General features: G+C 58.1%; 3 protein-coding genes across 7 annotated transcripts in view; 1 reads left to right on the top strand and 2 right to left on the bottom strand.

Annotated features, from left to right (window-relative positions):
• Positions 1–53: 53 nt before the first annotated feature.
• Positions 54–3,835, bottom strand: FASTK (Fas activated serine/threonine kinase). Its single transcript, XM_049777879.1, has 10 exons — positions 3,726–3,835; positions 2,490–2,930; positions 1,920–2,099; positions 1,697–1,836; positions 1,201–1,414; positions 945–1,104; positions 767–858; positions 558–693; positions 355–469; positions 54–260 (listed from the first exon to the last, which is right to left on the bottom strand). Exons 1-10 carry the CDS (start codon positions 3,805–3,807, stop codon positions 153–155), a joined length of 1,668 nt encoding a protein of 555 aa, XP_049633836.1. The 5' UTR covers positions 3,808–3,835; the 3' UTR covers positions 54–152.
• Positions 3,836–4,086: 251 nt separating this feature from the next.
• On the bottom strand, positions 4,087–6,328 carry TMUB1 (transmembrane and ubiquitin like domain containing 1). The gene is made up of 3 exons (XM_049778410.1): positions 6,211–6,328; positions 5,088–5,506; positions 4,087–4,912 (listed from the first exon to the last, which is right to left on the bottom strand). The coding sequence occupies exons 2-3, from the start codon at positions 5,474–5,476 to the stop codon at positions 4,561–4,563; spliced, it is 741 nt and encodes a 246-aa protein (XP_049634367.1). The 5' UTR covers positions 5,477–5,506; positions 6,211–6,328; the 3' UTR covers positions 4,087–4,560.
• Positions 6,329–10,148: 3,820 nt separating this feature from the next.
• Positions 10,149–18,631, top strand: part of AGAP3 (ArfGAP with GTPase domain, ankyrin repeat and PH domain 3) — a 46,446-nt gene continuing 37,963 nt past the window's right edge. For all 5 annotated transcript variants that reach the window (XM_049777711.1, XM_049777739.1, XM_049777703.1 and 2 more), the window contains exon 1: positions 10,149–10,488. In XM_049777711.1, the coding sequence (XP_049633668.1) occupies positions 10,149–10,488 (340 nt within the window). The remainder of the gene's footprint in view (positions 10,489–18,631) is intronic.

The following is an 18,631-nucleotide window of genomic DNA, read 5'->3' as shown; positions in this document are numbered from 1 at the left end:
GGTAGTTGGGCACCCCGTCTGCTTTCTGTCCCAGAAACGAAATGAGCACTAGGGAGGGAAGAGAGGGCTTTAATGAGACCAAAATACAGGGATCCAAAGTGCAAACTGTCCGCCCCCACAGGGGGTCTTGTCCTGAGCCTCATATGTATCCCTCACCCCCCTTCCGGCCCCCAGCGGAGGCCCAAGGCCTGCAGTTTCTGCCTCAGATAGCTCTTGAGCTGGGGCAGGCCTCTCTGGGACTCCAGTTCCTCGAAGGGCAGCTGCAAAGAGGACAGTAGGTCATAGTGAGGGTGTGTGCACATGGTCCATGGGGGTCAGCGCTGGGGGGCGGGGGTCAGGGCAGGGCAGCCTCACCGGCAGCAGCTGGTAACCCAAAAGGCCCAGGTGCCGCTCCCGCAGGGCCCGGGAGCCCAGCAGCACCCGGCCATCGCGACAAAAGTGCCAGCGTTCCCGTAGCATCAGCACCACCCTGGGGAAAGAGGGAGGGATTGGACCCGCAGGTAGGGTGTTTGCCTGTCTGCACGGGCTGGGCCGCTACAGCCACCTGCCTCCCTTACCTCTGGACAGGGTCTCGGGTCCTGGGCTGAGCAGCAGCTGGGTGCTGGGCACTGGACCTGGGAGGGTACGGGAGGAAGGGGTCCTGGGTCCTCACAGGCAGCACAGTCCCAGAGCTGCTGACACACAGCAGGAAGTCTGTAGGGAGAAAGGGCTACTGGGTCTCAGTCCCAGAGTGCACCCTAGCCTGCGGCCATGCCACCAGGCTCACCTGTGCAGTAGCCTGGAGGCACGGTCAAGTCCCGGCGATATTTCTCCTCCCCCAGCAGTTGGCGGAGCCCTTCGGCCACGATGTCCTTGTGACTGGGGGTGGGTGGGGAGGGAGGCCATAGCGGAAATCCATCCAGGCAGGCCCATCTCCTCCCCGGGGCCCCAGCCGCCCCATCCACCTGTACTTGCAGCGGGCACGGTCGGTGGTGAGCGGCTGGGGGAAGATGGGCACTTGCTGCCTCCGGGGAAGACGGGGACCCCGGTACCCTGGGAGCTCCAGCTCCACGGCTGTGTCGAGCAGGGAGAGGTAGCGCCTCACGATCAGTGCGTGAGGGGTGCCTGTGGGAACAGCGTCAAGTTTACAGGACATTCAGGCAGGAGGGGATGCCCTTTCCCATACCCCCCGTCCCCCTGTTGGGCCTCTTGTCCACACACCACTGATGTGGCTAATAAAACCGGGTGAGAACACAAAGTGCAGAGCGTGGAAAGGCAGGCACCGCAACTGGCACAGCGACATCAGGATGTTGACAGTGGCCAGGGGGGCCAGCCCTGCATCCCGGGCAAGGATCCGCTCAAGGCAGGGCATGAACTGCTGCTCTGTGGGCAGGTAGTTGAGCCGCCCAAAGGGCAAAACCAGTTTCTGGACCACCTGCGGAAGAGTGGGGAGAATCAGCCTACAGCCATGCCTAAGCTTCTTTATTTTCTGCCTAGTGATTCTGGAGACAGCTATGCCTGCCCTATCCCCACCCAAAGTCCCACTGGTTCAGTTACTAGGGCAGTAGAGATGAGGCCGTAGGGCCTGAGGATAGAGGAGCTAAGACAGAGTGACACAGAAAGACACAGCTAAGACACAGAAAGACGGCATCTGACACAGCAGAGCCTAGTGGGGCAGTGGCTCAGGGCAGAAGGGGGTTGTGGGAGGCAGCTCCACCTTGCTGCTGAGCTGGGCTTCCTGGACCACCAGGAAATGGGCAATGGTTTCTAGAAGCTGGGGCTCCCGCAGGCGGTGGCGGGCCAGGTGCTGAGCCAGGAGCACCATCACATGAGGTGTCAGTTCCTCGGGTCTGGTCTCTGCAAAAAACAGCCCATCACACAGAGCCTGAGCCGGCTGCCTTCTTCAGGGCACCCCCTTCATTCCTTGCCCCTTCCGGCACCTGCCAGGCTGCGGATGAGATGCTGCCGTGGGTGTCGCAGGAACCGGGGGCAGCTCAGAGCAGCTTCCAACCTCTGCCCACCTCGAAGGACAGGTGGCAAGGCAGGTTGCAGCTTTGGGGGCAGACGGAACCTTCTCTCCCGCTCTAGGGCACACACCAAGGGACCATCCGAGGGCAAGCCTGTGAGGCAGAGGGTCAGAGGGGACCTGGCTTACTGGTACTGACTCGAACAATTCCCAACTGACCACATGTGCACTCTGGGCTCGGAGGCAGTGCCAGTGGAGGACATGCAAGATGGGGACAGGTGTCTGAAAGGACGTAGCAAAGGCCTGCACAGAGGGCCTACTCTGCTCTCTGGACAGGCCCAGTCAGGAGGAACCTGGCTAGGGTAGCCACCTAACAGGGCAAAGCAGTTGGGGATGTGTTAGGCCGTTGTGGGTATGTGTGTTGGGAGACTGTGTGCGCACGTTCGGGGATTGGGGATGTGAGTGACATGTGTGCTCTCGGCTGCTCTGCCTCTAGTCTTTCTGTCTTGCTCTCTCCACACACACATACACAAACCAGCCTCACCCAGTAACACAGCGAGGCGCAGACACACGTGGATGGTATGAATGTCGAAAGAAGGGCAATTGCAGATGATGAGCTGACTCAAGTCCTGCAGGGTGGCTGGATCCACAGGAGGGGGCCGAGGCTGAGCCCTCAGGAGTTGGCCCAGGCGAAAGAGGGCCACTGGGTAGTGGTAGGCATGCACCTTGGTGGGGTTCTGGCCCAGCCAACGCAGCAGCTCGCCGGGACTCTTGGCCTGCTCCAAGAGCCGCTGCAGTCCTTGTGTGGGGCTGGGATGGGGTCCCCGGGCAGGGCCGGTTCCAGGAGGCCTCTCGCCCCACTTGCCAGGCCCCAAGCAGCAAGGCTGTGCAGGCGGGAGGAACAGCAGGCCCGACAGACGAGTGGTGGTGGTGGAGGTCTGGGCAGAGAGCAGGACTCGGAGCATGGAGCTGGGTGATGGAGACCCTGAGAGGTGGGCCCAGAAAAAAAGGGGTTGACATTTCCTTTCTTCCAAACGGGGAAGAAAGCCCTGCCGTGACGTCTAGCCTGACATCACTGACTGCCTGTCCAGCAGAGATGCTGAGAGAGAAAGAGAGGGGGGGAACTCGACCCCCTGACGTTGCCTTCCTTGTGTCTCCTGCCAACCCGCCCAACGGGGCAGAAGCAGCAGCCTCCGGGTTCCAAGGCCCGGCTGGCTCAGTTGCTAAGCCACTTGCACATGGCACGCGCCATGCATGCACAAAGCGCGTCTTCGGCTTTGACTTTGCAGGTGGAGGGAGGCACCCCAAGGCCCGGAGAGGCGAAAGGAGTGGGGTGGGGTTAAGGTGATCTGGTTAGTGGTCGTGCCCAGCCTGGAGCCCAGCCCGCCTCGCCCGTCGGGGCGCCCTCCCCACCTGCAGGAGGCGGCGGGGGCGGCGGCTGCACGGGCGGGGGGCGCTCGGGCGGCCCGGGCTTGCACGCTGGGCGCTGCCACTTACCAGCCGAGTGACCTTGGACCCGCAGCTGCGTCTCTCTGCCCAAGCCTCCTCGCCCGGGAGCCGGGGGCGAGGGTGCAGCAGCGCCCAGCTCGCGGGGGGGCGCCCGTGCAGCAGCGCGAACGTGCAGCCTTGCACCGGGGCCCGGGCCGCGAGGTCGGGGGGCCCCGCGCCGCCCCCCCGGCCCGGGGGCCCCGGCGAAGCGCGCTCGCGCCGCCGCGGACAGCAGCAGCAACTTCTCCCGCCTCCCGCCCGCTCCGACCCGCCGCGCAGGCGCCACCCCTACATGACTCCCCCGGCCCCGCGCGCGTCGCTCCCTCGGTCGGTCTCGGGGCCCGGGAGCCGGGCGCCCGCCGTGGCCCCCTCATCGGCGGGCCACCGAGTACGCCATCTTCCTGGCAGCCCCCGGGGCTGACGCGGACGCGACTCCCGGCATGCCCCGCGCCCGCAGCGCCGCAGGCCCCGCCCCGGAAGCTGCGCGCGCAGGAAGGAGCGTCTCGCCCCGCCCCGCCCCTCCCCACTCTCCCCTCTCTCCCGCCCGCTCCCGGGGCGGGGCACCAAGACAGCTAGCTAGCTGTCAACCTGGGATCCCAGCCCCTCTCCTGGTGGTCTTCGAGGCCCACACACACTCAAGACACACTTGAGACTTCAAATGTCACAGTTCTTTAATTTTCCCACTTGCAGAGAACTCCCTCGAACCCAGCCTACTTAGTTCCCTTTACCCAGTCTCTACATCACCCCCCCATCCCCACATCTTCTGGTCCCCAAATCTGCTCAAGGAGTTCTTAGGGACAAGAGATGGCTGCAGCCCAGGAAAGGACGCTAAGACGGGCCCAGGGACATGGCCTGCTTCTTCTCAGACCCCAGGCAACGGCAGCAGCTGCCAGGCCTGGAAGAGGAGGCTACTGCCAACGGGGCCTGAGGGCCAGCTGCTGCCCGAGGAGTCTGCCCAGAGCCGTGGAGGTCACAGGGAGGAGCGTCAGCTGGCCCTTGAATCGCTCTTCGGCGCAACGCTGGGCTCCAGGGTAGTGAGAAGAGGCAGGCAGGAGCGGCTGGCCTAGGCAGGCAGCAGTGGCTACTACCACGGCGCGGGGAGCTGGAGCTCAGAGTCCGAGGAGGCACTAGGGGCGGTAGATGGCAAAGGCCAGGAAGCTGAGCAGAAGGGTGAAGCCCGCCAGCCCCAGCGTGGCTGTCAGTGGGAAGAAGGGCCGGTACTGGATCTGGCAGTACCACAGCAGCAGTAGCAGCAGCAGCAGAAGCGGTAGGAGCAGGCTGCCTATCTCCAGCCCCAGCGGGCCTGGCTCGGAGCCGGGGGGACAGGGTGGGTGTGGGGGGCCGACTCGCGTGGACATGTGGCAGTGGAGGACAGAGTTGGGTGGGAGATGCAGGCTGCCTAGAGTCTGGCCGTCGTCTCCGAGCAGCTGCCCGTGGTAGATGAGCCGAACCTGCTGCTCGCGGCCGGGAAACTGGGCCCTGAGGAGAGAGATCCCTGGGTGAGAGGGTGGGCCTCAGGCCACCCGCCTTCCAGCAAGAACCCCACATCACCCTGCCTTCACTCCCCTCCTGCTACGGGACCTCATCGACCTGGGGCAGGATTCCCAGCACCTCCCCTTCTGCACCCAGGTCCTCTATCCTTGTCTTCCCTCACCTTTTCAGGGAGCCGATGGTGTCGTGAGGCCAGGCCCTGGCCACCTGCTCTGAGTCGTTGAGGAATTTCAGCCGGAGCACGAGGGGTTCTTGGGGGGAGTCCGGGAGTGGAGATGCTGCTGGCAGCTCCGTGCCAGGCTCTGGCTGCATGGCTGGACCCCTGTGTCGCAGGCTGAGGGCCTCGGCCGCAGGAGCCTCCCCACTGACATGATCAGAGACAGCCATGGCATCGCTGGGCTGAACTGTGGTGGGGGTTTCTGAAGGCTGGGGCGGTGGGGCCGCGCCCTCGGCGGTGTGGGTGGAGACCCAGGCCAGGGCCAGCACCAGGAGGCAGGTGAGCACAGCGAACAGGATAGTCACCTCATCGCCCACCCCTTCAATCAGGGCCATGGCAGCCACCGTGCCCGCTCTGCTACCGAGCTGGTGAGGGAGTGGGGGCGCAAAGTAGTTGTGAGGGGCTAGCTCAGAGGCCCTAGCAACCACCCCACCCAGCCCTGCACTCCTAAACCCTCAACCCTCTCAAATCCCCAAATTCCCCCTGTGGTACACAGCTTGGGATAGTCCCCAGCCTCTTGCGGCCCAGGGGATGCTCATCCCCGCAGGCAGATCCAACTTTGCGGCCTTGACCTACTAAGCAAAGTTGGCTCAGACATCCACGTACTTCACCCCCAGGTGGACCCAGTTTTCTGTCAACTTCAAGCCAAAGCTGATTTCCTCCAGAAGCTACATTTCTCTTTCCTCACTCAAGCTCCCCCAAGAGGGGCGGAGGAAGGGCCCGCCCGGCGAACCTCCGCCTTGCAATCAATCTCGGGCTCCAACTACACCCAGGCTTCCCCCTCCAATCCCGCTCCACTCGTCTACACCGCCCTCGGGCAAGCTGGAGCCTACTGGGGAGGCCCCCGCAACTGCGCACGCCGCACCTCCGCTGCGCCTCCTCAGGGAGCAATGCCAGACTCAGCCGTTGGAGGACAGCAGGCCCCAGGAGGGTCCCCCAGAGCCAGGCAGGCCTCCGCACCCCCCAACTCCTTCATCACCCCCTCCGGAGGCTCCAGCCCGGCCCCGATTGTCGCGGGCGGGCCCGAGGCGGCGGGCTGGGCGCGGTCGGTCACGGCGCGGAGACTCACCGCCCGGCTCCGCCAGCTCCATAGCGGACCTTCGGGCACTTCCGACCGGAGTGCGCCGCGGTCCCAGACACCTGAAAGCGCCCCCCGCCGCCGCCCGGGGCATTGTGGGACTTGTAGTCCGGCCTGGGTGCGGGCCCGCCCCCTGCTTCGCGGACCCACGTGTGGGCCTCGCGGGGCTGGTCCGTGTCCCGGTGCCCGTTGGTGGCCGACCGGCCGGTGGGGGCGAATTGAGGCGCCGTCCTCACCTCTCCCCGCAAGGTGTGGGCGGCAGCCGGATCCGCCTCCGCCCGCGTCGGTCCCCAGGACATCTGTCACTGCAGAAATAACGTCAGCTGCAACACGTCAGAAGCTGCGTTTCGTGTTCTCAGAAGCAGGCTCTTGGGAGCGCGCAGCCTTCTACCCCACCCTCTCTCTTAGGTTAAAGGGGCGCCAGAAGGCACCTTGGGGCTGCCAATGAGCTCTTCTACCTTGCCTGATGACTAGGATGGAGGTGGGGGTAGCCCCATTGGCCTAGATCCCTGGCCCTACCTGCTCACCAGTGGACTGTGGAAGAACCAGTGGGCTTTGGGGCCTGGCATAGATCTGACCCTTTTTTTTTTTTCATTTTTCTGGGGGCATGGGGGGGGGGGGCGGTTGGGGCACACTGGTGGTATTCCTGGCTCTACACTCTGAAATCGCTCCTGGCAGGTTTTGAGAGGACCATATGAGGTGCCAGCGGGAATAGGCCCCTGGTGGGCCGCGTGCAAAGAAAACACCCTACTGCTGTACTATCTATCTCCTAAGCCCCAGATCTGATCCTTTATCTATCCTATGCTTAGCCACTCTATGACCTTGGCTACATTCTCACAGCCCTTGAAATCCAAAATCTTCCCTTCTAACTCCAACGTAAATTTCAAATTAAAATCTTCCCTAACTCTGAAGGATTGCAAGAAAGAAATTTGGTTTTATTAAACACAGTAAAAATCACGTGAGAATCTTGGTAATGATATTTGCCCCCTCTCTCCATCCAGATCTGGATCCTGGGGGGACTTTTCTGCACAGGATATTGAGTGTCCATCAGCTCCTTCCTCTGGGGATTTTATAGGCTAGACTGGAAAAAGTAATGTGTTCCCCTCTTTGTCCCCATGTTCCCAGCACAAGACTGGTTGTAATAGCAAATGTTCCAAATGTCACCTTGGAAATGTTATTAGAGTCATAACATACAGAGCAAATATCTCTTTGATTTCTTTCCTCGTGAACATTCCTTTCTTCTGCAAACACTTATTATTTGTGTGCTGTGTGCCAGACCAAGTGCGAGAGAGCCTAAAAATACAGTGGAGCATCAGATCTTGCTTTCATGTGGTCATATACTAATGGAGGGGGCAGTTATGACTGCAGTTTCTTCAGGAGAACCTCCCCTCCCGCACTAAAACACGTGTTTGCTGGTGGCTGGGACCACACATTTCAGTAGTTCCTTAACTCTCTGCATTTCTCCTGGGAGGTATCTAGTGCATCTACTTGTTGTCAATTTGAACTATGCATCTAACGGAGATGTTAGGGTTTGCTTTTAGGATGGAAGGACATACAAGTGGCAATGGCGCTCTCTTCGACTGCTACAATTTCCAGGTGAAGCCCAGAAAAGATCTGAGGCATTCTTACGGTCATACAGGTAGACAAATTCCACATCTCTCAGGAGCTGAGGAGTGTTGATGAACTTGCAAGGAATGGAACCAACTTCTCAATAATCTTAGGACTTGGTGACTAGGCTGAACTGAAGCAGAACCATGTGGGTACCTAATAGTGGATAGCCTCACCTGGGACAATGGCCCAACTTGGCTTGGGAAGTGGCAGAGCATGTGAAAAAGCTGGCTGTGGTTGGCCTAAGAGATAGTAAGAGGGTAGGATGCTTGAAAAATCCTGTGTCCCATTCCTGGCACCACATGGATTTTCCAGGACTGCCAGAAATGATCCCTAAGTACAGAGCAAAGAATAAGCCCTTAGCACTGCTTGGGAGTGTCCCCAAAATGAAACAAGGTTACTGTGCCAAGGCCATCAGGGTGCAGTCCTGGCAGGTCACTTGGACATGTCCTACTTATGCCACCATTAAGAAAGATTGTCGTGGGGTAGGAGTGATAATACAGCAGTAGGGCATTTGCCTTGCATGCAGCCGACCCAGGATGGACCTGGGTTTGATCCCCAGCATCCCATATGGTCCTCTGAGGCTGCTAGGAGTAATTTCTGAGCGCATAGCCAGGAATAATCCCCGAGTGTCACTGGGTGTGGCCCAAAAACAAAAATAATGTACAGGAAGCTTATGCAACAGGAATGCAGGGGAAACTGCGATAGGGAAAGAAGCCCAGGGGAGGGCCCAGGTATGAGAGAGGACAAGGAATAAGGAAAATTGGAAACAAGAGCAAGCAGGGAAGACGGTATAGGAGAGTCTCCTCTTCCTCCTGTACATCAATGGGATCTGAGCAATCAGTGAACATCCTCTCTTAGTCTAGCTAGGAGGAATCTTTATTATGTTTGTTTTCGCTACACCTGGCAACGCTCAGGGATCACTCCTGACAGAGATTGGGGACTCTACTGAGTACCAGGGAGGAACCTGGATCGATAAGCCTATCTCTCTGCTCCCCTGCCCCTCCACCTTCAACCCCGCCAGGGGTCTTTTAGGAGAGGCAAGGGAGAGTAAGCGGAAGTTCTAAGGGTCAGATCAAGGCCCTGCCCATGATGAAGGTCTCAGCCAGGACCCCAAACTTCTAGCACCAATGTAGTTGTTAGCAGTCCAGAGCAAGGGGGGAAGGTCTGAGCTCTCAAGAACCTCAGGAGTTTAGCGGCCTCACAGGGTGGCTTTGGGGCTCAAAGCCACTCTGATGGCTGACAGGGCTGGAGCTGGTAGCCTCCAGGATCAATGACCCTTGGGCTCAAAGCCACTCTGATGGCTGACTGGGTGCCAGCTGGTGGCCTCCAAGATCAACGATCCCTGGGCTTTGTCAAAGCCACAGCAGTGGCTACTGGGCATGAGCTGGTGGCCTCCAGGAGAAACGACCCCTGGGCTCAAAACCATACTCTTGGCCAACTGGGCACGAGCTGGTGGCCTCCAGGATCAACGAACCTGGGTCTCAAAGCCCACCCTGGCGGCCGACTGGGCATGAGCTGATGGCCTCAAGGATCAAAGACCCCTGGACTTTGTTAAAATTAGCCACACCGGGGGTCCAACTGGGTGCGCGCTGGTGGCCTCCAGGATCAAGAAGCCCTGGGCTCAAAGCCACACTGGTGACAGACTGGGCACGAGCCGGTGGCCTCCAGGATCAAGGACCCCTTGGCTTTGTCAAAGCCACACCGGTGGCCGACTGAATGGGCACGAGCTGGTAGCCTCCAGGATAGGTCTCCAGGGTCTCTCTCTACGCGCACAGCCAGGCACTCCGGGGCAGCGGGACGAGGAGGAAAAAAGCGGCCGCGGGGGCTGGAGAGCGCGAGGCGCCGGCGCCCGGGGCGTGGGTGCGCGCCGGGGCGGGCGCGGCGGCTGCGGGGCCCGCGATCGCGCGAGGGGCGGGCGGGGGCGGCGGCGGGGAAGGAGGGAGGCAGGGAGGGGGGCTCGGGCTGCGTGTGCCGGAGCCGGCGGGGGCGGCGGTGCGTGCGCATGACGCGGAGGGAGGGCCCGCCGGCCGCGCGCTCCCGGGCCCGTTGTTGTTGCTGCTGCTGGAGGCTGCTGCTCCGAGGCCGCGGGCGCGATCGCGGCGCCGGCCAGCGCCCGGCCACAGCGCGCACGGCACGGCGGCGCCTCCCGGCCTCGGCCCCCGGCCCCATGCGCTAGCCCCGCGCCGCGGGCTCCGTAGTGCGGGCCCCGCCAGCCCCGCGCCACCGCGCGCCACCGCCGCCGTCGCCGTCGCCGCCGCGGCTGCAGCGCCGCCCCGGGCTCCAGCCGGGCCCGCGCCGGGCCCCGCGGCCCCGGAGCCATGAACTTCCAGGCGGGCGGGGGGCAGAGCCCGCAGCAGCAGCCGAGCCTGGCGGCGCCGGGGGGCGGCGGCGGCGGCGGCGGCGGCGGCGCGGGGGGCGGCGGGCAGTTCGGCGGCGCGGGGCCCGGGGCCGGGGGCGGCGGCGGCGGCGGCCCGTCGCAGCAGCTGGCCGGCGGCGCCCCGCCGCAGTTCGCGCTCTCCAACTCGGCGGCCATCCGCGCCGAGATCCAGCGCTTCGAGTCCGTGCACCCCAACATCTACGCCATCTACGACCTGATCGAGCGCATCGAGGACTTGGCGCTGCAGAATCAGATCCGCGAGCACGTCATCTCCATCGAGGGTGAGCGCGCCTCGGAGGACCCTGCCTGGGGGATGGTGGGGAGGGTTGGTGAATCCTTGCGGGCCGCCACGCGGTGGCTGCAAATGGGGCACCGGGTTTCCCCCTCTGGGCGCGCTCCGGTTGCACCGACAACGGGTGTCGCCCCGGGGACGGCTGCGCCGAGCGACACGGAGGTTCCAGAAAGCTGGAATGGGGCCGCCGCTCCCCGGCCTGGCGCGTGGCAGCCACCCGGGCCCCCGCGCGCCTGCGGGCCTGCTTCGGAGGGTGGCGCCCGCGCGCTAAGCACACCCCTACGAGGTGGCCGCGGCCTCGGCCTGGTGCGGGGGACCCTCGCTTCACCGCGTGGAGGCGCCGTCCGGGCCGTTAGCTGCCTTGGCTGCGTCCCTCGCGCCCCCCCAGAGAACGCGGCCTTGGTGCTGCCGGCGCCTGGGTTAGGGGACTTGGCTCCAGGCGGAAAGGATTGGTCCCTAGGCAGTGTGCGGCCCTGCGCGCCTTTCTCCAGGGTCTTGAGGTTCTGGACTTTGGGACACAAGCCGTGGGTGTCCACTGCTGGCTGGCTGGCTGACCCTTGCTTGGGGTAGGGGTGCCGGTCAGGCAACAGTGGGCACCCTAATGGTGTGCTGGCCTTTGAACACCCGGTGGGCAGATGGGCCTGGCTCTGGCCATCTGCTTCCTTCTCATTGCCGCTTGCTTGTAGGGGACGTCCCCCTTCCCCCAGCAGGCGCTGGGCTTGGCCAGGAGATGAGAAGCTGAACTGGGAATTGGCCCAGAAGGGGCCAGCTAAGGGCTTTTTTCTTCTCTTGAGCTCGCCCCCCCCCTTTTCAATTTTCAGGGAGTTGGTCTTTGGGGTGTAGAATTCCCCCCCCCCCCATTGAACCTGGGTTCCTGCTCTTTTGTTTGGCTGTTCCCCACCTTCCCTCATCTCTTCCCTCTCTTGACCGACTTCTCTATGAACTAATTAGGTGACAAACTCATTAATGGGGAGTTAAGTAAATGGCCTGGATCTCCGATGTGACTTGGGGATGGGGAAAGAGATGGCATTTGTTTTCATCCTGGGGCCCCCAAAAAAATGAGCTGACCAGTTTTTGCTCCGGAGGGGTGCTGGGACCTTCCACTGGGGAAGTGAGACCAGTTTGTTCAAAATGAGAAGGTTAAAGTTCTTGGGATGCATGAGTTTCTCTCTCTCTCTCTCTCTCTCTCTCTCTCTCTCTCTCTCTCTCTCTCTCTCTCTCTCTCTCTCTCTCTCTCTCTCTCTCTCACACACACACACACACACACACACACACACACATCTTCAGCGTGACAGGCAGAATCTCCTCTTCCAGTGCCCTCCCCCCGTGACCAGCTTCTCCATTGCTGTTTGGAAGTACCTCATGTTCCAATGGCTCATCCTGGAAGCTTGGTCTCCGTGCTTATCCCAAGCCCTGATGTCTCACTGTCACCAGGCCAGTGTCAGCTGTCCTATCCTGAGCCCACTTCCCCACACTTTGCTTGGCCTTGGCAAGGCCCATTTCCCCTTCCTAGCCGCTCCTCTTTTCCTCCCCTGCTTTCTTACTTTGTCATCTTAGCTTTTTGGCTGTAGGCAGGCAGCAACAAATAACAACAACAAAAACCCCACCAAAAACCCAGACCGCCGCCCAAAAACAAAGCCACTCCAGAAAACTACTAGAAGACTGCCCTCTCTCCTGCCTGTCTCCATCTGCCTGAGCAGATGCTACTGTCCTGCCCAGCACCACCTTCTTGCTCAGTGCAGGGAGGGGAGCTGCTTTGGAGGCGAAGCTGCTTTTGAGGTGGGCCTGACTAGCTCTTGAGCTGTTTTCTTCCCCACCCCACATCTTCTCAGGAACGGGGCTGGATCTGTAATAGTGGGGAGGGAGGGAATGATGCTTTCTTCGATGCCTGATTTCTTACTGAATTGGGGGGTTCTTAGGTTCTTAGCTGCTTGGCCCAGCTCTGAAGGTGACCCCAGGATTGACTGGAACCTATCAGTGCCTCTGGTGTCCGATGCTCGGTTCCCCCAGGACCTAAGACCTTGGCTGTGGCTGGAGGCAGCCCAGGTACATCCAGGTTTCCAGTGGGAGATTTGAGACCCTGCAGACAATTTGGAGAAGTTCTTCTTCCACTAGTTATGGAGGAAGCCTAACAGGAAGGGGCTGGCAATGTTTGCTGAATCCTGGGCCTCTGGGTGATGTAAACCTGAGTCATCCAGATGATACTGAGGCTCAGAGAAGGTGGGCTACATGCCATCAGGTGAGTGACCCAAGGCATGGTTTGAGTGCCAGGAGTAGATCTCCCAGCTCTGTGGGAGAAGGAGGGGGGGATGAAGTGGTTAGTGGCCCAGAAGTAGGAGTTGCTGCTTGGAGGCCAGTCCTGGGGTTCAGCATGTGGCCTGGGAAAACCAGCTTGTTTGTGATGGCAGAAAGTGGCCTCTATATGCCATATGGCTACTATAGATGAGGGTCTGGACTTGATCTAGCAGATAGCTTATTCCTGTTCGTATATCTGCATTCCCCCTGCAGTGTTTCAGCCACTTCACCGCCTTCTCCTTGTCTTCTTCTTCCCCACGGGCTCCTTGCGGTGACCTTCCAGAACCATAGAGAGACAGTGTGGGGTTTCCTATTAACTTCAGATCTGGGCCTGTGAGAGGATAGTGTGGAGCAGCAGAGTTGGTCCAGTTTCTGAGTCCAATCCTGCAGGGCAGCTGTGCAGCAGGGCCAGGCAGTGTCCACTTGGTCAGAGGGCCTGGATAACCTTTTCTGGCCCCTATGCCCTTTATGCCATTTCTGAGGGTGGGCATCCCCAACCTGGTGGGACCATCTGTTGGGGACTGGATCCCCCCACCACTGGGATTCAGTTTCATGCTCCCTCTGGGGGTCTGATGGAGGTTGGCACACATGTGGTTATAGATTTTTTGTTTGTTTTTTTGGGTCACACCCAGCAGTGCTTAGGGGTTATTCCTGGCTCTATGTTCAGAAATCGCCTCCAGCAGGCTCGGGGGACCATATGGGATGCCGGGATTTGAACCACTGTCCTCTGCATGCAAGGCAATTGCTTTACCTCTATGCTATCTCTCTGGCCCCGGTTATTGTTTTTTTTTTTTTTTTTTTTTATTTTGGGGCCAGACCTGGTGGTGCTCAGGCTTACTCAAGGCTCAGGGGGGCCCTATGGGGTGCTGGGGATCAAACTGGTGTGAGCCACATTTGAGGCAGGTGCCTTTTACCCACTGCTCTCTCTTCTGCACCTGTGTTTTTCTCCTGCAGATCTGGTTATGAGCTAGGACTTGACACAGAGAAGCTCTAGGAATTGTGGAAAGGAACATGGGGGGTGGGGGCTCGAGGCCAGGCCACGCCACTTGTGTTCCAGATATATTTATTTAGCTCCTATGGTGTGGCCCAGTTGTACAGAGTACTCTGGGAGAACAGAGAAGAGAGGGGTTGAGGGGCAGCTCAGTCCAGTAGGGCACTCCAGAAGCGGCAGCAGAGCAGGAAGAGAGCACTGGAAGTGGTGAGATTCAGCACAGATTGTTACTTAACCAAGGGCAAAGGTTGGAGATTGAACGCTCCTCCACACCTTTAATCTAGGAGGACAGAAAGGTTCACCCTGACTTGACCTCAGACTGCTCGACCCTCAAGTTAATTGTGTTACACCTCCCCCCTAAAAAAAATAAATAAGAGGCCGGAGAGATAGCATGGAGGTAAGGCATATTGCCTTTCATGCAGAAGGACCGTGGTTCGAATCCCGGCATCCCATATGGTCCCCCGTGCCTGCCAGGGGCGATTTCTAAGCATAGAGCCGGGAGGAACCCCTGAGTGCTGCCGGGTGTGACCCAAAAACCAAAATAAAATAAAATAAAATAATAATAAATAAACAGCCTCTAAACTCTTGAGAACCTGCTCTGTGGTGGAGGAGTGACTGACCAAAGCCCCACAGGGCCTCAAGAGATCCCACCACCATTGTCCTCCGCCATGGATGTCTTCGAGCAAGCATGTGTGAGTGTCAGGCATGGAGTCTGGAGAGGGCACAAGAATAGGCTGGCCGAGGTAGCAGCAAAGGTGCTAGTACAGATTAGCCGTGGCTGGCTGGGCTCAGGTGCAAGCAGGAACCAAAGTTGGGAACTTGGGTTGATTTGTTTGTTGCTACTCCTAGCATTGCTTGGGCTACTGGAAGCTGAGGAGTTGCTCTGGCAGGATAGAAGGCAAGTTCCTGCCACGCTGGGGACAGCTCCTTGATCTCATGCATGTGTGTCCTGCTCCAGCCCACAGAACTCTCTCCCACCCACACTGGGCCTTTTTCATGCTCTGCCCTATATTTTTTATTGCTCCCTGTGTTCCGGAATGTTCTCTGGATCTTGTGAGACCTGGGGTGTCTCAGGACAGGTTGCATATGTTGGATCCGAAGGTCAGAGTGAGCAGGTTTGGGGCCACTGTCCCTGGAAGTAGGGGGACTGACTATCTATCTGGTGCTACCTCTGCAAGAAAGTTGCATGTGGGGCCAGAGAGATAGCATGGAGGTAAGGCGTTTGCCTTTCATACAGAAGGTCATTGGTTTGAATACCAGCATCCCATATGGTCCCCCGAGCCTGGCAGGAGCGATTTCTGAGTGTGGAACCAGGAGTAACCCCTGAGTGCTGCTGGGTGTGACCCAAAAACCAAAAAAAAGAAAAAAAGAAAGTTGCAGGGATTACTCCTGGCTGTCTGTTCAGAAATAGCTCCTGGCAGGCACGGGGGACCATATGGGACACCGGGATTCGAACCAACCACCTTTGGTCCTGGATCGGCTGTGCTATCTCTCCAGGCCCGCATGTGTATCTCTTAAAGCACCACCACCATGTCTACTCCTGAGCACTGTCTGTTATGCGCAGTGCACAATCTCAGGAGCAGAGGGTGTGCAAATTCCAGACTTAGGGGAGTGTTCATGGCACCCCCCAGAACACAGGGGACCATATGGGACACCGGGATTCGAACCAACCACCTTTGGTCTTGGATCGGCTGCTTGCAAGGCAAACACCACTGTGCTATCTCTCCAGGTCTCTCTCTCTCTCTCTCTCTCTCTCTCTCTCTCTCTCTCTCTCTCTCTCTCTCTCTCTCTCTCTCTCTCTCTCTCTCTCTCTCTCTCTCTCTCGTTTCCTTTGTTTTGAATCACATTGGCAGTGCTCAGGGCTCAATCCTGATAGTTCAGAGGAACCAAATATATTGTTTGGGGCGAGGGAGTTGAACCAGGCGTGGCCTCATGTAAGACAAGCATACTATTTCTCCAGTTCCCTTGTTCACTTTGTAATGTGCAGGACACTGGGAATTGTAATTGGTCTTTGAGTTGTGAGGGGTCGGGGTGCCAACTTCTCTCTGTCCTCACAGTGGAAAATTCACATAGGGCTTTGGGGAGAAAGCACACCAGATGGTGCTCAGGGGTTACACTCAGGAATCACTCCCAGTGATTGGGGGACTTGGAAGACCCTAGCAAATGCTGGGGATTGAATGCAGGTCGGCCCCATTAAAGGTAAGCATCCTCCCCACTGTGCTATTGCTCTAGCCCCTTATGTAGAGTTCTTTTTGTTTTGTTTTGCTTTTGTTTTTTGGGATACTTTTGGTGGTGTTCAGGGGTTACTCCTGCCTCTGAGCCCAGTAATCTACTCCTAGCAGGTTCAGGGGATCATATGGGATGCTGGGAATTGAACCACCATTCATCCATTGTTGGTCACATGCAAGGAAACACCCTACTACTGTGCTATTTTTCCGACCTCTCATGTAAAGTTCTTGAATCACCCAGCACCAAACTATGGGCTGACATGGTGTTCACAGGGGGGTTAGTTTCCTGAACTCCTATGGGTTGTTCTCACCCTTAAAAGGAACCGTGTTTTGAACCTTAACTTTTGCTCTGCTTGTTGGAAAAGAGCTGCTGGTGGCAGTGGCCTGCAAACCCCAATTGTTTGGGTTAGCTGAAGTTGAACCTTCGTCACCACCACCTGTCTCCTTACCTGCTGGCTCCCCCTGCATAGTCATGAGGTACAAGGTGACAGACTGGAGAGTGGCATTACTACCACTCTTACACATGTATGTATGTATGTATGTACTTTTACACAGCTCCTGAATGCATCATCAGAGTTGGGTGTTAATAGGGTCCTCTCTGGATGCTCTCGAGTCACTGTTGGAAAGAGCTGTGAGAATGTAGTGGCTTCCAGTGTTGGCACAGTCACTCTGTTTGGTTGTTGTTTCTTGCCTGTCCCAGGCTCTTCCAGAACCTTCTAGACCCTTCCAGAACCTTACAGACTGCTTTGAGGTTGTGTGTCTCCAGTCCTAGAGCTGGGCAGAGGATTTGTATCTGAACCTACCACTTGGTTATTGTGAGCGTTTGACCTCTCTGCCTCAGCCTATTCCTGGTGGCTAAAATGTGGATATGAGAAAGGGATTCGGGGTGTGCAATTCTCTGGCAGTGCTAGTTTCTGAGAATTGTATTTGCCAGCCCACCTGGGAGCCCCTCTAGGGCTGGTGCCCCAGTGCTCTCGTTGTGGCCTTGCCAGCACTGATCCCTGAAACCCAGCAGGCCTGGGATGCAGAATTGGGCTGAGTTGGCAGAAGCAGAAGCTGGCAGGTTCCAGGGAGAAGTGGTGCCAAGTGGGTAATTGTGTGAGCTGCCAGTGATGGGCCCCAGACATGGCTGGACAGCAGGAGCAGCCAGGAATGAGAAGTGCCCCCTTGGTGCAGAAAGGAGGTAATGCAGGCTTTCAAGTGGTCGTGGAGTATAGGGGTGCTCCACTCAGCCACATACTTTCAACCACCGTCACTCCACTCATGGTCAGTGGCTGCCGTGCTTTGGGGCCTTATTTCTCATTCAGGTCCTCCAGTATCTGCAGACTGGTCAGGAGCCTCTTTTTTCACTTTTTTTTTCTTTTTTCTTTTTTCTTTTTTTTTTGGTTTTTGGGCCACACCCTGTGATGCTCAGGGGTTACTCCTGGCTACGTGCTCAGAAGTTGCTCCTGGCTTCTTGGGGGACCATATGGGACGACGGGGGATCGAACCGCGGTCCGTCCTAGGCTAGCGCAGGCAAGGCAGGCACCTTACCTCCAGCGCCACCGCCCGGCCCCCTCTTTTTTCACTTTTGAGTTTTGTGGCACAGCCAGCCAGCTTACTCCTGGCTTTGCACTTGGGAATTACTCCTGGCAGGCTCAAGGGACCATATGGGATGCCAGAGATCATACCTGGGTCAGCTGCATGTAAGGCAAATGCCCTTCCTCTGTACTATATCCACCTGTAGTATATCAGCCCTTAGGATGGGCTTGGATGGTGGTGGATGGTGATGGAGGGACCTTTCTCTGCCATCCCAGGCCACATGGCTCTGCAACCCCCTTCAGCCGGCGGCGGATATCTGGGTCCAAGAGAGCGGCGGGTATAGAACTCACTCACAGGCAGGCTTCCAGAGAGATAACATCTTTATTTGCCCTGGCCAACATGTGTGGCCTATATCATAACCATTTATGCTGTATATCTATTCAGCCCTGCATAGTACCTTCTTCCTTAGCCATCTCTCTATCTTGCTTTCTCCTCCATGCTGCATCCAGGCAAATCCCCTTGCCCTTCTGGTAAAAGGCCTTATCTAACCTTTCCAAGACCCCTCCCAGAAATGGGAGGGTCTTTCTTGTAGGTAAGGTTACACAAAGAACAGGTATAGGGTTACATCCACCTACCCACTGTACTTTCTCCTCTACCTGCTATAGCGTTGCTCCCACCCTAAGAAGTTCTTATTTTCTCCTGCATCATAATGGATGTTTGTTGGTGGTAAAGACTGAACACAGGGGACTAGCAGAACAATAGTATAGTGGTTATGGTGCTTGCCTCATATGCGGCTGACCCAGGTTCTATCCCCCTTATCTCATATGGTTCCCCCAAGCCCACCAGGATTGATACCTAAGAGCAGAGCCAAGAAGCTGTGATTACCACCTGGTGTGGTCTGAATAAATCAAAATAAAAACTGTCACCAAGGTGCTCACAAGTTGTTATGGGTGCCCAGTGTGGGGGTAATTCTGGTTGGCTGGTTTCCTAGGGGTTGATGGCTGCCACATGTAGCTTCAGATCACAATATTTGCTGTGTTCATATTCCTGCTGACCCTGGAATGGATGGATTGGCAGCAAGGGGCAACACACAAGAA

This window comes from Suncus etruscus, chromosome 1, assembly GCF_024139225.1.
Source record: "Suncus etruscus isolate mSunEtr1 chromosome 1, mSunEtr1.pri.cur, whole genome shotgun sequence".
NCBI classification, from domain to species: domain Eukaryota; kingdom Metazoa; phylum Chordata; class Mammalia; order Eulipotyphla; family Soricidae; genus Suncus; species Suncus etruscus.
This window is presented reverse-complemented; position numbering and strand designations above follow the sequence as displayed.

What these genes read in the sequence shown, in the direction of transcription:
- FASTK (XM_049777879.1), bottom strand. Translation starts at nt 3,807, where the DNA reads ATGAGGGGGCCACGGCGGGCGCCCGGCTCCCGGGCCCCGAGACCGACC. An exon ending in CGCGGGGCCGGGGGAGTCAT is followed by an intron (nt 2,931 to 3,725) that starts GTAGGGGTGGCG and finishes CCCACCTCTCAG; the next exon opens with GGTCTCCATCACCCAGCTCC. An exon ending in AAGCCCAGCTCAGCAGCAAG is followed by an intron (nt 1,415 to 1,696) that starts GTGGAGCTGCCT and finishes ACTCTTCCGCAG; the next exon opens with GTGGTCCAGAAACTGGTTTT.
- TMUB1 (XM_049778410.1), bottom strand. Translation starts at nt 5,476, where the DNA reads ATGGCCCTGATTGAAGGGGTGGGCGATGAGGTGACTATCCTGTTCGCT. An exon ending in ACCATCGGCTCCCTGAAAAG is followed by an intron (nt 4,913 to 5,087) that starts GTGAGGGAAGAC and finishes CTCTCTCCTCAG; the next exon opens with GGCCCAGTTTCCCGGCCGCG.